At 47.1% G+C, this 13,798-nt stretch overlaps 1 protein-coding gene across 12 annotated transcripts in view; it reads right to left on the minus strand.

Moving 5' to 3' along the window:
* The window catches only part of TRPM4 (transient receptor potential cation channel subfamily M member 4), a 37,548-nt gene continuing 23,750 nt past the window's right edge, over positions 1–13,798 (minus strand). For 6 of the 12 annotated variants that reach the window (XM_011223230.3, XM_034672770.1, XM_034672766.1 and 3 more), the window contains 9 exons: positions 12,151–12,588; positions 6,724–6,856; positions 6,399–6,573; positions 5,892–6,069; positions 1,518–1,711; positions 1,145–1,277; positions 823–895; positions 622–727; positions 1–373 (listed from right to left, as the gene is read on the minus strand). In XM_011223230.3, coding sequence (XP_011221532.2) covers positions 369–373; positions 622–727; positions 823–895; positions 1,145–1,277; positions 1,518–1,711; positions 5,892–6,069; positions 6,399–6,573; positions 6,724–6,856; positions 12,151–12,588 — 1,435 coding nt within the window. In that variant the 3' untranslated portion in view covers positions 1–368. Of the gene's footprint in view, positions 374–621; positions 728–822; positions 896–1,144; positions 1,278–1,415; positions 1,712–3,674; positions 5,763–5,891; positions 6,070–6,398; positions 6,574–6,723; positions 6,857–12,150; positions 12,589–13,798 lie in introns of those variants that run through there. The other 6 variants (XR_004629155.1, XR_004629158.1, XR_004629159.1 and 3 more) reach the window with 6 other exon arrangements.

A 13,798-nucleotide genomic window follows, 5' to 3' on the forward strand; every position in this document is an offset into this window, starting at 1 on the left:
TCCTCTCAAATGGTTTTATTTCCCCAGTGTGGGGAGCTGCAAGTGGGATCTGTGATCCCTGAATCCCGAGGACCCTACAGCCTTCTCCTGCCCAGCAGGCTGTGGCAGGGCCTTCAGAAGAGCAATGCCTGAGCTCCAGAGGCTGATTCTCCCCGAGTGGGACTGGTTCTGGAAGGAGCTGGGCCTGCAGTGGTTCGCATGGATGACACTCCCTGAGGTGGTCCTGACAGTAGCCCATGTTGTCCTCCGTGAGCATGGGGCCCACGTGGAAGACAAGGCCGTGCGAGGTGCAAGGGTCGTGGACCAGCTAGGACTTTGGGAGCAAAAACTTCTTATGGGGGCTACTCCTTGAAGTCTGCCAGCAAGACTCAGTCTGGGGGGGGGAAGAGAGAAGAGAGAATAGGTGGTGGGGATGGAGAGAAAGAAAAAAATGGAAGACTGGCAAAAAGAATGAGAAAGAAGCACGAAAAACCCAAAGGAGATGGAGAGTGCCCCAGGGACAATGGAAGGGCGGCGAAAGGGAGAAAAAAAAAATCATAGATAGAGGAACAAAAGCCCCAGAATGTGGGGTGGTGATGACAGAGGCCAGGGATAGACACAGGTGGACCCCACAACACTGACCTTTAAGCCCAGGCGGGGCTGGAGGCGGTGGCCCCCCTGGGGGCAGCAACGTAGAGCGGCTCAGGGCGTCGGCCACCCAGCCTAGGACACGGCTACAGTGCTGCACCTGGGGAGCAGGAGCGACAGAAGGACAGGAGACTAGAATCCCACACCATCCACCACCCTGGCCACACTCCCCCAGCCTCGTCCGGGAATCCTCACCTCCTGCTCCACCCCTTTCAGACGCTGCTCATACTCGCGGATCTGTCTCAACTGCTTCAATGCTGTGTCCACCCTGCAACCCACGGCAACCAGCAACCGAGGGCATCAGGCCCACGCCCGCCACCCACTAGCCCCGCCCATCTCAGAAGCCCCGCCCCATGGAGGCCCGCCTTCCTCCCCAACACTCTGGGGCCCCGCCCCACTCAGGCTCCACCTAAAGCCCGGCTCCTGCCTAGCCCCAGCCCAGGGCTCCTCTCAACTGAAGTCACGGGATCCGCCTCCGAGGCCAGAAGCCCCTCCCCCAGCCAGGCCCCGCCCTCACTTTTGCGACATGCGCTTCAGACGCTCCGAGTCGCTCTCTCGCTTGTCCCGCGCACGCGTCAGTAGGAAATTCTCCTTCTGCACCGACTCCCACGTCAGCAGCCTCCGCTCTGCTTCTTTCGAGAGGTAGACCCCTGGAGGGCGGGGTCAGGGCGGAGTCAAAGGGCACGCCCCCTCCTCGACCCAGCCTCCCCACCCAAAGCCTCCAGAGCGAGCCCTCCCAGGCCACGCCCTCATATTGCACACCCGCCCCCTGACCGCCTAATCCCTGCCCTAGTGCTCTCGGAAATCTTCCCCCAGCCTGTCCGTGCTCTTCTTTCTCTCCAGGTCCGGACCCCTGTGTTTTTCCCTTTTGCATCAAACCGCGCTCTCACGAAAATGTTCGAAGACCGGGGAGGGCGGCAAGCGGGACCGACGCCTGCGTAGTTGCCGGATAAGGAGGCGCACGTGCGAGATGATGATAAGGGGCGGGGCCAGCGCGGGCCGAGAGTGAAATTCCCGGATGAGGCTGTAGCGCTGAGCCTTCCAATAGAGGTCGCTGTTTCCCTGTACTTTGCCGAAGGTGTGGCTGTGAGGACCAGAGGTCAAGGGTCACCAGAGGTCAAAGAGGGCAGATCAAGGTTAGATATTAGACAATATGTTTGAAGTCCAAGGCAGCAGGCAAATGTCAGAATCAATAAGGTCATCGGTATTACAAGATGCACTTAGAAGCAGGGTTAGGAGGGCAAAGAGTCATGTCAGCGGTCAAGTGGAGATGGTATCAGTAATTAGGGTAGAGGTTATAGACAGGTTCAAAAGTCAGCTGAACACAAACAGCTAAAATCAGAAATGAAAATGGAGACATTACTACCAACCTTATAGGAATAAAAAGGATTATAAGAGAACATTATCATGATTGTATGCCAACAAATTAGATAACCTAAATGAAATAAATGGACAAATTCCTAGAAACATACAAATTACCTGACTCAAGAAGAACAGAAAATCTCAAAAGGCCTATAAAAAGTTAAGAGATTAAATCACTCATCAGGGGCACCTGGGTGGCACAGCGGTTAAGCGTCTGCCTTCGGCTCAGGGCGTGATCCCAGCGTTATGGGATCGAGCCCCGCATCAGGCTCTTCTGCTGTGAGCCTGCTTCTTCCTCTCCCACTCCCCCTGCTTGTGTTCCCTCTCTCGCTGGCTGTCTCTATCTCTGTCGAATAAATAAATAAAATCTTTAAAAAAAAAAAAAATCACTCATCAAAAATGTCCCAACAGCAACAACAAAAATCCTAGGCCCCGATGTTTCTGCTGATGAATTCTATGAAACAAACAAACAAAAAAAGAATTAACGCCAATCCTTCTCAAATTCTCCAAAAAAATTGAAGATGCGAGAACAGTTCCTGACTCAGTCTATGAGGCCAGCAGCATTACCAACCCAGATAAAGATATCACAAAGAAACAAAGTTACAGACCAATACTTTTTATGAATACACATGCAAATATCCTCAACAAAATACTAACAAACCTAATTCAGCTGCACAGTAAAAGGGTTATACAGCACGGCCAAGTGGGGTTTATCCCCGTAATGCAAGGTGACTCAACATCCAAAAATCAGTATAAGACACCACCTTAATAGAACAAAGAAAAAAACCACATGGTCATCTCAAGTGATAGAGACACAGAAAAGGCATTTGACAAAATCTAACACCCTTTTGTGGTTAAAAAAAAAAATTAGAAAAATAGGATTAAAAGGAAAATTCCTCAACATGGGTATAGGGTACTTATGAAAAACCTATGGTTAACATTATACTCAGTAAAGAAAGACTGAAAGCTTTCAGGTAAAATAAGGAACAAGACAAGGATGCCCATTTTCACCACAGTTATTCATCACTGTACTGAAAGTTACAGCCAGAGCAATCAAACAAGAACAAGAAATAAAAGGCATCCAAATTGGAAAGGAAGACATAAAACTACTCTATTCACAAATGACAAGATCCTCCTATATATCAAAAATTTCAGAGAATCACAAGAAAGCTACTAGAACTAATAAGCAAATTCAGCAAAGTTGCAGGGTACAAGATAACCAATCAAAAATCGGTTGTGTTTCTCTACACCTGCAGTGAACAATCCAAAAAGGAAATTAAGAGAGCAATTCCATTTACAATAGAATCTAAAAAGAACAAAGCACCTAGGAATAAATTTAACCAAGGTGGAAGACTTTTACACTAAAAATTACAAAACGATACCGAAAGAAATTTAAGAGTACCTAAATAAGTGGAAAGACAACCTGTGTTCCTGAGTACAAAAATTTAATACTGTTAACATCAGAATACTACCCAAAGCAATCTACAGATTCAACTCAATTCTTTTTTTTTTTTTAAAGATTTTATTTATTTATTTGACAGAAATAGAGACAGCCAGCGAGAGAGGGAACACAAACAGGGGAAGTGGGAGAGGAAGAAGCAGGCTCACAGCGGAGGAGCCTGATGTGGGTCTCTATCCCATAACGCCAGGATCACGCCCTGAGCCGAAGGCAGATGCTTAACCGCTGTGCCACCCAGGCGCCCCGATTCAATGCAATTCTTATTAAAATTCCAACAGCCTTTCTTGCAGAAAAGTAAAAGCCAATCCTCAAAATCATATGGAATTGCAAGAGGCCCTGAACAGCTAAAGCAATCTTGAAAAATAACAAAGTTGGAGGACTCACACTTCCTAATTCGAAAATTTGCTACAAAATCAAAATACTGTGGTACTGGCATACAACAGACGTATCAACCAATGGAATAGAAATGAGAGTCCAGAAATAAACCCATACCTCTATGAGTATTATGGGTTGAATTGTGTCCCCTTTCCACCAAACGAGATATATTGAAATCCTAATCTCTAGTACCTCAGAATGTGACTTATTTGGAAGTAGGGTCTTTAGAAAGGTAACCAAGTTAAAATGAAGTTGTTAGGGTTGGTCCCAAATCTAACATGGCTGGTGTCCTTATGATAAGGGGAAATTTGGACACAGATATGCACACAGGGAGAATACCATATGAAGATGAAGGCAGCGATTGCAATGATACATCTACAAGCCAAAGACTGCCAGCAATCCACCAGAAGGTAGGAGAGAGGCAGGGAACAGATTCTCCTTCACAGCCTTAGAAGGAACCAAGCCTGTCCATACCTTGGTTTTGGACTTATAGCATCCAGAACTGTAATGGAAAAGTTTCTGTTATTTAAAACCATTCACTTTTTGGTATTTTGTCAGGGAAGCCCCAGAAAACTAATAAAATAGCCAATGGCCAACTCTTTTTTAACAAGGGTGACAAGTCCATTCAATGTGGAAAAAAATAGTCTCTTAAATACAGAGACTGGAACAACTGGATTTCTGCATGCCGAAAGAACAAAGTTGGACCCCTACCTCACACCATATAAAAAAATTAAGCCAAAACTGACAAACAACCTGAATATAAGAGCTAAAACCGTAAAACATAGAGTGAATCTTTATGACCTTGGATTTGGTGATGGGTCCTAAGATATGACACCAGTAATACAAATAACAAAATTAAAATTTTTTGTGCATCAAAGGGGATTATCAAGAACAGGAAAAGACAACCAACAAAATGGGAGAAAATATTTGCAAATCATATACCTGACAGGAGTTTAATATCCAGAATATATAAAGAACTGCTATAATTCAACAACAAAAAGACAAACAACCCAATTTAAAAACAGGCAAAAGACCTGACTAGACATTTCTCCAGAGAAGATGTACAAATGGCCAATAAGCACATGGAAAGATGCTCAACATCATTAGTCATTAGGGAAATGCAAATCAAAAACAATCAAATACCAGTTCATACCCACTAACTAGGGTGGCTATAATTTTTTGAAAAGGAAAATAACAACTCTTGGCAAGGCGGTGGAGAAATCAGAACTCTCATACATTGCTAATGAGAACAGAAAATGGTGCCGCTGCTATAGAAAACAGTTTCACAAATCTAAAGAGAATTACCACAGCATACCCAGCATTCTACTTTAGAAATATCTCCAAAAGAAATAAAAACAGAGATTCAAACAGTTACATGAACACTAATGTCCATTGCAGCATTATCCACAATAGCCAAGGGATGGAAACAACTGAGTTTCCATGAACAGATGAATGGATAACAAAATGTGATAGACTGATACAACGGAATATTATTCAGCCATAAAAAATGAGTATTGATCTGTGCTACAACATGCGTAAACACTGAAAACATGCTCAGTGAAATAAGCCAGACAGAAAATGATATTGTGTGAATCCACGTATATGAAACCTCTAGAATAAGCCAATTCCTAAAGACAGAATAGTAGATTCCAGGTTACCAGAGGCTAGGGGGTAGCAGGGAACGGGAAGTTATTGCTTGCTCAATGGGTGCACATTTTGTGTTTGGAATGATAAATTTTTTTGGAAACACATAATGGTAATGGTTGTAAAACATTATGAATTTAATTAATGTCATTGAATTTGTACACTCAAAATTGGCAAATTTTATGTGATACATATTTTGCCACAATAATTTTTTTTTTTTTTAATGTTCAGCCTGGGCTCAGGTAGAGGATCAGAGTCCCAAGTCCAAGTCAGGAGCAGAGTCTGAATTCTGGGACTAAAAACAGAATTGATTAGGCTGGGATCAAGAATCATGCTGGGGTTAGGGTCAAGCTGGGATGGAAAGTCACGCTGGGGTTGAGGGTCATGCTGGGTGAGGTCACATCATAGAGCAGCCAGGCCTCACCTGAACATGGCGATGAGCAAATTGAGCAGCAGGATGTTGGCCACCAGCAGGAAAATGATGAGGAGGAGAACCACCAGCCAGTTGGCATAAAGGGAGACACACGAGCCTGCCTGCGCCCCCGGCGGGCGAGCCCAGAAGCCCTGCTCTGACGAGCAGTTGACATGCTCCATGAGGGCCACTGTAAAGGGAGACACTCAGAGATGGGGCCAGGGAGACAGAAGCCAGAGAAAAACAGAAATTCAGAGGGGCATGGGGGAGAGAGACCCAGAGAGCGAGAGACAGAATCTCAGAGAGAGACAGGGGAGGGGTCAGAGACCCAGAGGCAGGGAACAGAGATAGGAAGAGAGAGGCAGACAGAGTCCCATAGCGATGAAGGGGGTAGGGGCTACTCAGAGACCTAGAGAGAGAGACACAGAGACTTAAAGAGAGGGGTACAGAGACCCAGGGACAAGGAGCCCTGGGAGGGGACTTGGAGGGAGGGCATCAGGCCCTCTCATCCCTCCATACCGTCCATGTCCTCCTGGGGGATCTGCCCAAAGATCTGCAGGTAGGGCCGGTAGAAGACACGGCGCAGAATATTCGGGAGGTCCCGATCCCGGGGCCGAAGAAGCCCCTCCGTTGCCACCCCGTAGGCAACCAGCCACACACCAAGGAAGAAGAGGAAGAAGAACACGTCCTTCATCTGCGGGGTAGGAAAAGGAGACCAAGTCTGGCCCCGCCCCGCCCGCCGGAGCCCCGCCCCACCCTGCTCTGCGCACGCGTGCCCACACCTCCCCGCCGCGCCCCTTCCTTCCTCTGGACGCCCCCCCCCTTCCGGCCACGTCCCCCTCACCATCTTGTTCACGATGACGATCTTGGGCCCCAGCTGTTTGTTGACCGTGAAAATGTGCAGCAGTCGTAGCGTGAAGACCATGAAGTCGAGGCAGAGGACAGTGCGGCCCAGGTCATACAGGCCAGGGGTCAGCCTGGGATGCGGGGAGACGCGGCAGGGGTCACTCAGGGGTCACGGGTGCAAAGGAAAACCCAGGTCTTCCCAACACCAGCCTTGGGGTGACCCTGGAGGGGCCCACAGCTGGGACCCTCCGACTCACCCGGGGTTTACCCACATTTCACAGAGCCAAGCTGAGCCGCGCAGGGCGCTGGCACCCACTTAAAAATGCCTACATAAATCAGGGCCTTGGCAAAAATTTGGGAGATCCAAATTAGAAGTTGGAAAAACTGCCGGAATATTTGTCCAGCCTATAAAGGGCAAAATATAGAGAGTTCCAGCAAACGAGTAAGCAGAAGACAAATGACTCAACAGGAGAGTGGATAAAGAGAACATGCAATTCACAGCAGAAGGGCAAATGGCCAGTAACATTAGCAATCTCTATGGCGAAAATAAAAAAATTATATCCCTATTTGCATCATCACATACTTGAACTACAAATGGATTAAAAACCTAGAGGAAAAGGCAAGGGGCGCCTGGGCGGCTCAGTAGGTTAAGCCTCGGACTCTTCATTTCCACTCAGGTCATGACCTCAGTGTCTTGAGATCGATCCCTGCCTTGGGCTCTGTGCTGAGTGTGGCACCCCCTTAAGCTTCTCTCTCCCCCTCTCCCTCTCCCCCCCAACTCTCTCTCTCAAAAATAAACAAAAATAAAAGTACTTTTTTTAAAAACCTAGAGTTAAAAGGCAAAACATTAAAATCTGAAAATACAGAAGAATTTCTTCATGAGCTTGATAGGATGCGATGTCACAAAACAAAAAAAGACTTCTATACAAGTAATATAAATATAAAATCACAATACAGGAAAAAGCCTGACAAATTTGACTACTCTGAAATATAAAACTTCCATACATCAAAAGGTAACATAAATATGATAAAGAGAGAAAGGCAAAACTATCTGCCCAAAATGCATGACCTAAATTTGATCCCAAGAGAACGTGAGACAAATTCAAATGGAGGCAAATCCTAAATAACTGGCCTGGACCGTTCAAAAGTGTGACGATCATACAAGCCAAAGAAGGACCGAAGAACTGGATTGGCTCCTGGGACAGAAAAGGGACATCGGTGGGACAACTGGTAAAATTTAAGATCTCCTGGTTTTGATGATGGAAGATGTTGACATCTGGGGATCTGGGTGAATGGTGTAGAGGAATTCTCTGTACTGTTTTTGCCACATTTGTTATAAGTCTCGGGTTAGTTCAGGATGCAAACTTAAAGCATAAAAGAATGTTTAAGATAATATACAAAAGTGAAAAGACAAGCTGCAGACAGTGAGAAGGTATTTAGAACAAAACCACAGAGTTAGGGGTGTCTGACCGGCTCAAGAGGCAGAGCGTATGACTTTTGATCTCGGGGTTGTGAGTTCAAGCATTCACCCATGTTGGGTGTAGACATTACTTTAAAATAAAATCTTAAAAAAACAGAAAACACCAAGGGTTAGTAGAGCACCCACCCATACACATATACAAGAAATCAACAAACATAAACAAACATGTATTTTCTAAAATGGCGGTGAGGCTATGAAAAGACATTGACAGAAGGACAAGTGGCCATTTGCTATGAACAGATGCGCAAGCTAACTAGTAGTCAGGGATGCATAAATTTGAAAACAGGAAGTCATTTTTACCCATCAGAAAGGAAAAAAGAAAGAAAAAATCTAAAGGTTAAACTGAGAGCTACAAAATTTTAAAGACTGAAAACACCCGCTATTGTCTGTCAGGCACGTCCTCAAGGGGCACCCTCTTACCCTGATGATGGGCATGTATGCGGGTGAAGCTATTTTACAAGGAAATCTATTGTCAAGAATATATGTACCCTTTTGCCTGGGTGGCTCAGTCGGTTAAGCGTCTGCCTTTGGCTCCGGTCATGATCCCAAGGTCCTGGGATCAAGCCCCGTGTCAGGCTCCCTGCTTGGCAGGGAGTCTGCTTCTCCCTCTCCCTCTGCCCTTCTTCCCCCCCCCCCCCGCTCATGCTCTCTCTCTCAGATAAATAAATTCTTTAAAAAAAAAAGATTTTATGTACCCTTTGACCCACATGGTTTAAATCTGGGATGCAAACTTTTATTAATAAAATGATTTATCCACTCAATTCTGGAAATCATCAGAAATTTCTCCCTTATAAACAGAGATCTTCAGATGTTTTCTCCCCATGCAATAATTCTTCCCTCACCTAGAGAACAGTGAGCTTGACGAAACGTCTGAAATATCACTGGTATTCCTAAAGCATGGTAGCACATGGCCCTTTCACCTCAAAAGCTACTTTAATCAAAATACGTGAGAAACAGCATAGTGTCCTGCAAAGCTCTCTTATCTTGCTCTTGCCATAAATTATTCATGCCGAATGACTGTGTAGTATTTCCAACGCAGCACAAGAGGAAGCAAGCCTCTCTGTGCCAATGGAGACAGGCAGGGAATCAACAATCCACATTTTAAAACGGGGTGTCAGGTCCCTTCAGTCCTTGGAAGCAGTCACTAGGTTATGTCCACAAAGCTCTCTGCTCTCCTCAAAAGGAACAGTGTCCTAACTGCTTCATTTAAAACAAAAAAGGAAAAGAAGCCACATCAGCTATAATCTGATTATAACTTCATGTTACCTTGAGTAGAAAATGAGACTTCATGGCCAGACTTTTGGCTTGATTTCTACCTCTTGAAGTTTAGAACTTTTGTCTCACTGCCTTAGCAGAAGAATTTGTTCATTCCTTACATTCTGGCAACGAGAAGTCTGACTCATCTGATCTCCAGCCAACGATGGCCGAAACCCCTTCCTCTGGAATCTGATGCCACATTTTCTTTCTTTCTTTTTTAAGATTTTATTTATTTATTTATTTGACAGAGAGAGACACAGAGAGAGAGGGAACACCGCAGGGGGAGTGGGAGAGGGAGCCGGATGCGGGACTCAATCCAGGACCCTGGGATCATGACCTGAGCCACCCAGGGGCCCCCTGATGCCACTTTTCAAAGACGAAGGTATTGTTGCAAATACTGACATGGAAAGCATGTCAGGACATACTAAAAAGGAAAAAAAAAAGTTGCAGAAGAATCCATGAAATATAATGTCATTCGTTTATAAAAGTATGTGCATCTGTCCACGTAAAAACACTGGAAAAGAACAGACCGAACGTGCACCAAACTCAGACACGGAGGAGAACGTGGGGAGTCTTAGAAAGACTTGGTTTCTGTTGTGTGTCCTTCATTAATTTAATCTTGCTCACTGAGGGCACATTTCTGCATTTGTTTGGTAATAGGCTATATCTCAAAGATATTTTCAGTTGCTGGGAGATGAGATAGATTTTTTTTTTTTAAGATTGTATTTATTTATTGGGGCGCCTGGGTGGCACAGCGGTTAAGCGTCTGCCTTCGGCTCAGGGCGTGATCCCGATGTTATGGGATCGGGCCCCACATCAGGCTCCTCCGCTATGAGCCTGCTTCTTCCTCTCCCACTCCCCCTGCTTGTGTTCCCTCTCTCTCTGGCTGTCTCTATCTCTGTCGAATAAATAAAATAAAATCTTTAAAAAAAAAAAAAAAAAAGAGTCTGTTAAAAAGATTGTATTTATTTATTTGTCAGAGAGAGAGAGCACAAGCAGGGGGAGCGGCAGAGGGAGAAGCAGGCTCCCCGCTGAGCAGGGAGCCCAATGCGGCCGATCCCAGGACCCTGGGATCATGACCTGAGCTGAAGGCAGACGCTTAACCAACTGAGCCACCCAGGCACCCAGAGATAGACAGACACATCTAGAAGAGTTTATAATCTCGGGTGAGGAGAGAGACCGCACAACCCATACTGCGGGCACTATTTGGGGAGGGACCCAAAGTTTGGCAAGCATAAAGGAAGACTTCCAGAGACAGAGGCAGCGAAGCGGAGGCCTAAAGGAAGTGTAGGTGTTGGCTTGGCCAAGGAGAAGAGGGAAAAGTGTTTCAAGAAGGGTGAATAGCATGTGCCAAGACCCAAGGACAAGACAATCTGTTTCCAAGGATGTTTTGACTTGCCCTTTGCCCTCTCTCTGGGCACCACACGGTATGATCTGGAAGCCATGGAAGAAATGAGCTAACATGACACAGCCCAGTCTTGGCAACAGAAAATATTTGAGGTGAATTCCTGACAATATGTTTTTTAGAAATTAGCTAAGAAGTAAGAAGAAACAGTCAAGGTTTTTATGGACTAAAAAGGTGACAGAACATTCAAGCTTCCTTGGTAAAATGTGAATCTGTAGGGATGCCTGGCCGGCTCCTGGGCGGGGCATGGGACTCGAGGTCTCGGAGTTGTGAGTTCGAGCCCCACACTGGGTTTAGAGAGGACTTAAAAATTTTTTTTAAATCTTAAAAAAAATGCGAATCTATAAAATTTGACCTGGGGAGACTGGACCCAAATGACATAAAAGCCACAATGTAAAATTCACAAACGCAGAACCTAGATTTTGGCAAAATTCCCTACGGACAATACCAATGATGAGCCAAATATTTGTTGTAGGACTTAGCCCAAATAATAATTAACGAAGTTGAAATAATTTCAGAAACTGAAAATGAAAATGACTGAAATGAGTTTAACTGCCCTGCAGATTAAACTGATCAAGGATGTTTGCAGAAACAAGAAAACCCTTCCTTGGTAAGAGCTCATCTGTACTGGTAAAATTCTGATTACAATGTTCTAATTACACGAATTACATGGATTATTGTAATTACTGGCTGTGAGGAAGGAACCGCAAGCTGATCGGAGGGGCTGGAGCCTGGATGAAGAAAAGAGAAAGGAATGGGGGAGCAGGCCTGCAGAGCTGGGCCGGCCTCTCCCGGGCAGCGCTCCCAGGACCGGTCCCGGGCTCTGGGCAGCCCCGGGAAGCAGGCAGGGCAGGGAAGCTCTGGGAATAGAAAGAGCCTTGTGGGGATGGACTGGAGGGAAGAGGGGAGTCCTGGAGGCTGGGGCGAGGGGGAGGGTGGAACAGACAGAGGCCTGGGCATAGCAAGCTAGGTGAGCGTGGTGCCCCCGCCTGGCCCAGTGTGGTGTCTGCGGGGAAGACTGCGCTCTGCGGGCTCCCGGTGCGGCCGCAGGGCCCGTCTGGGGACCAGAGAGAAGCCCGCCAACCTGCAGATATAGAAAAACAGTGCAGGCCTCGCCCTAATCCCGCCCTAGTCCCTAAAGCAGGACACCCAGGCGCGAACGCACTGCTTGTGTACCATCTTGCGGTGCTTTCCATCAAGAAGGGCCTCTCGTTTGTGTCGCAGGGAAAAGCGGGGTTGGCTGCAGCCCCGCAGGGGGGCGCGGAGGGGGCGGGGACACTCACCGGCAGCCCACGCCCAGCAGGAAGCAGGTGAGGGCCACCAGGTCGCACTGGTTCCAGGTGTCGGCGAGGTAGAGGCTCAGGCGGCGGCGCAGCGGGGCCTGCTGGGGGCCGGGGCCGGGCCCGGGACCGCGGGTGGCCAGGCTGCCCCAGCCGCCGCCCAGGCCCTGCCGGAACTCCTCGCAGAGCAGCGTGAAGGCCCAGAAATAGAGCAGCAGCTCCAGGGCGCCGGGCGCGTCGGGCTGGAAGTCCAGGAGCAGCACCCGCGCGAACACCAGCAGGAAGAGGAGGTAGCTGACCACGTTGCCCATGAAGGCGGTCACCGGCGCCCTCCAGAACTGGGGCCAGCGGCGCAGGCGCGGGGGGCACCCCCCGCAGCAGCCCCGGCGTCTGGGCTGACCCAGCACCCGCACGGCCGTCTTCTCGAGGGGCTCTGCCAGCCTGAGGGGGACAAGGGGGAAGGGAGGAGGGCTCAGCCTGACCTCTGAGCCCCTCTTCACCGTCATCAAGGCCTCTCACCTTTCACATCTGCCCTCTAACCCTGCTTGACCTGAAACCGAGTCCCCTGTCTACCATCTCCTTGACTTCTGACCCCTGTACGTAACCCTGACCTCTGAGATCGCCTACCGTCAAGACTGCTGAGCTTCCACCTCTGACCTTCTCTACCCTCTGACCTCTGGCCCTGGGATGACCTCTGACCCTAGTCTGACTTCTGACTCCAAATCCTTCTGCTTCCACCTTCACAACCTCTGACTCTATGTCTGACCTTGGACCATCTACCTGACCTCTGACCCCTCACTTTCATGACTTGGCTTCCCAGGTTTGACAGCCGCGTGCCTGAATAGTAACTTCTGACCCACAAATTCTGATGTCAGACTGTCTAGCCCAGTGTTCCTCGTATCTGACCTCAGACCAAACAGCCATATTTGGCTTCCAAAGTCTGACCTTCTTGGTCCGCTCTTCTCTCTGACCCTTGACAGAGTTCTGACCCTCTGTCCCAATTTCATCCTGACTCTTCATTCTGACCTCAAACCAGAAATGCCAAAATGAGTAATATGAAGAATAATAATAAACTCAAAACTGGCTTGGGGAGACATCTTCTTTTTATAAACCAAACAGAAAGATAACCCCAAAGTGGAAACAACCCAAATGTCCATCAACTGATCCACAGATAACTAAAATGTGCTCTATTCATACAACGGAATATTATTTAGCGCTAAAAAGGAAAGGAGCACTGTTATGTTCCCCGACATGGAGAAATCTTGAAAACATGATGCTAAGTTAATGATGCCAATCATAGAAGACCCACAGCACATGACTCCATTCATACAATACGTTAGGAACAGGGAAATTCATGGAGACAGAAAGCTAATTATTGGCCGCCGAGGGCTGGGGGAGGGAGGAATACGGAGTGACCGATAAAGGGTACAGAGTTTCTTGTTGTGGTGACAAAAATGTTTTAAGATTGATTGTGGTTACAACTGCACAATTCTGTAAATATATATAAAGACCACTGAATGGGTGAACTGAATGATACATGGATTTTATCTCAGTAAAGCTGTTCTCAAGAAAACAAGAGGAAAGAATTGTAAAAGTTAAAGAAAATGTGATGCAGAAGGGACACAAAGTTCCCAATATCAAGGGAAAACAG

This window comes from Ailuropoda melanoleuca, chromosome 12 (assembly GCF_002007445.2).
Source record: "Ailuropoda melanoleuca isolate Jingjing chromosome 12, ASM200744v2, whole genome shotgun sequence".
In the NCBI taxonomy this organism is placed as follows: domain Eukaryota; kingdom Metazoa; phylum Chordata; class Mammalia; order Carnivora; family Ursidae; genus Ailuropoda; species Ailuropoda melanoleuca.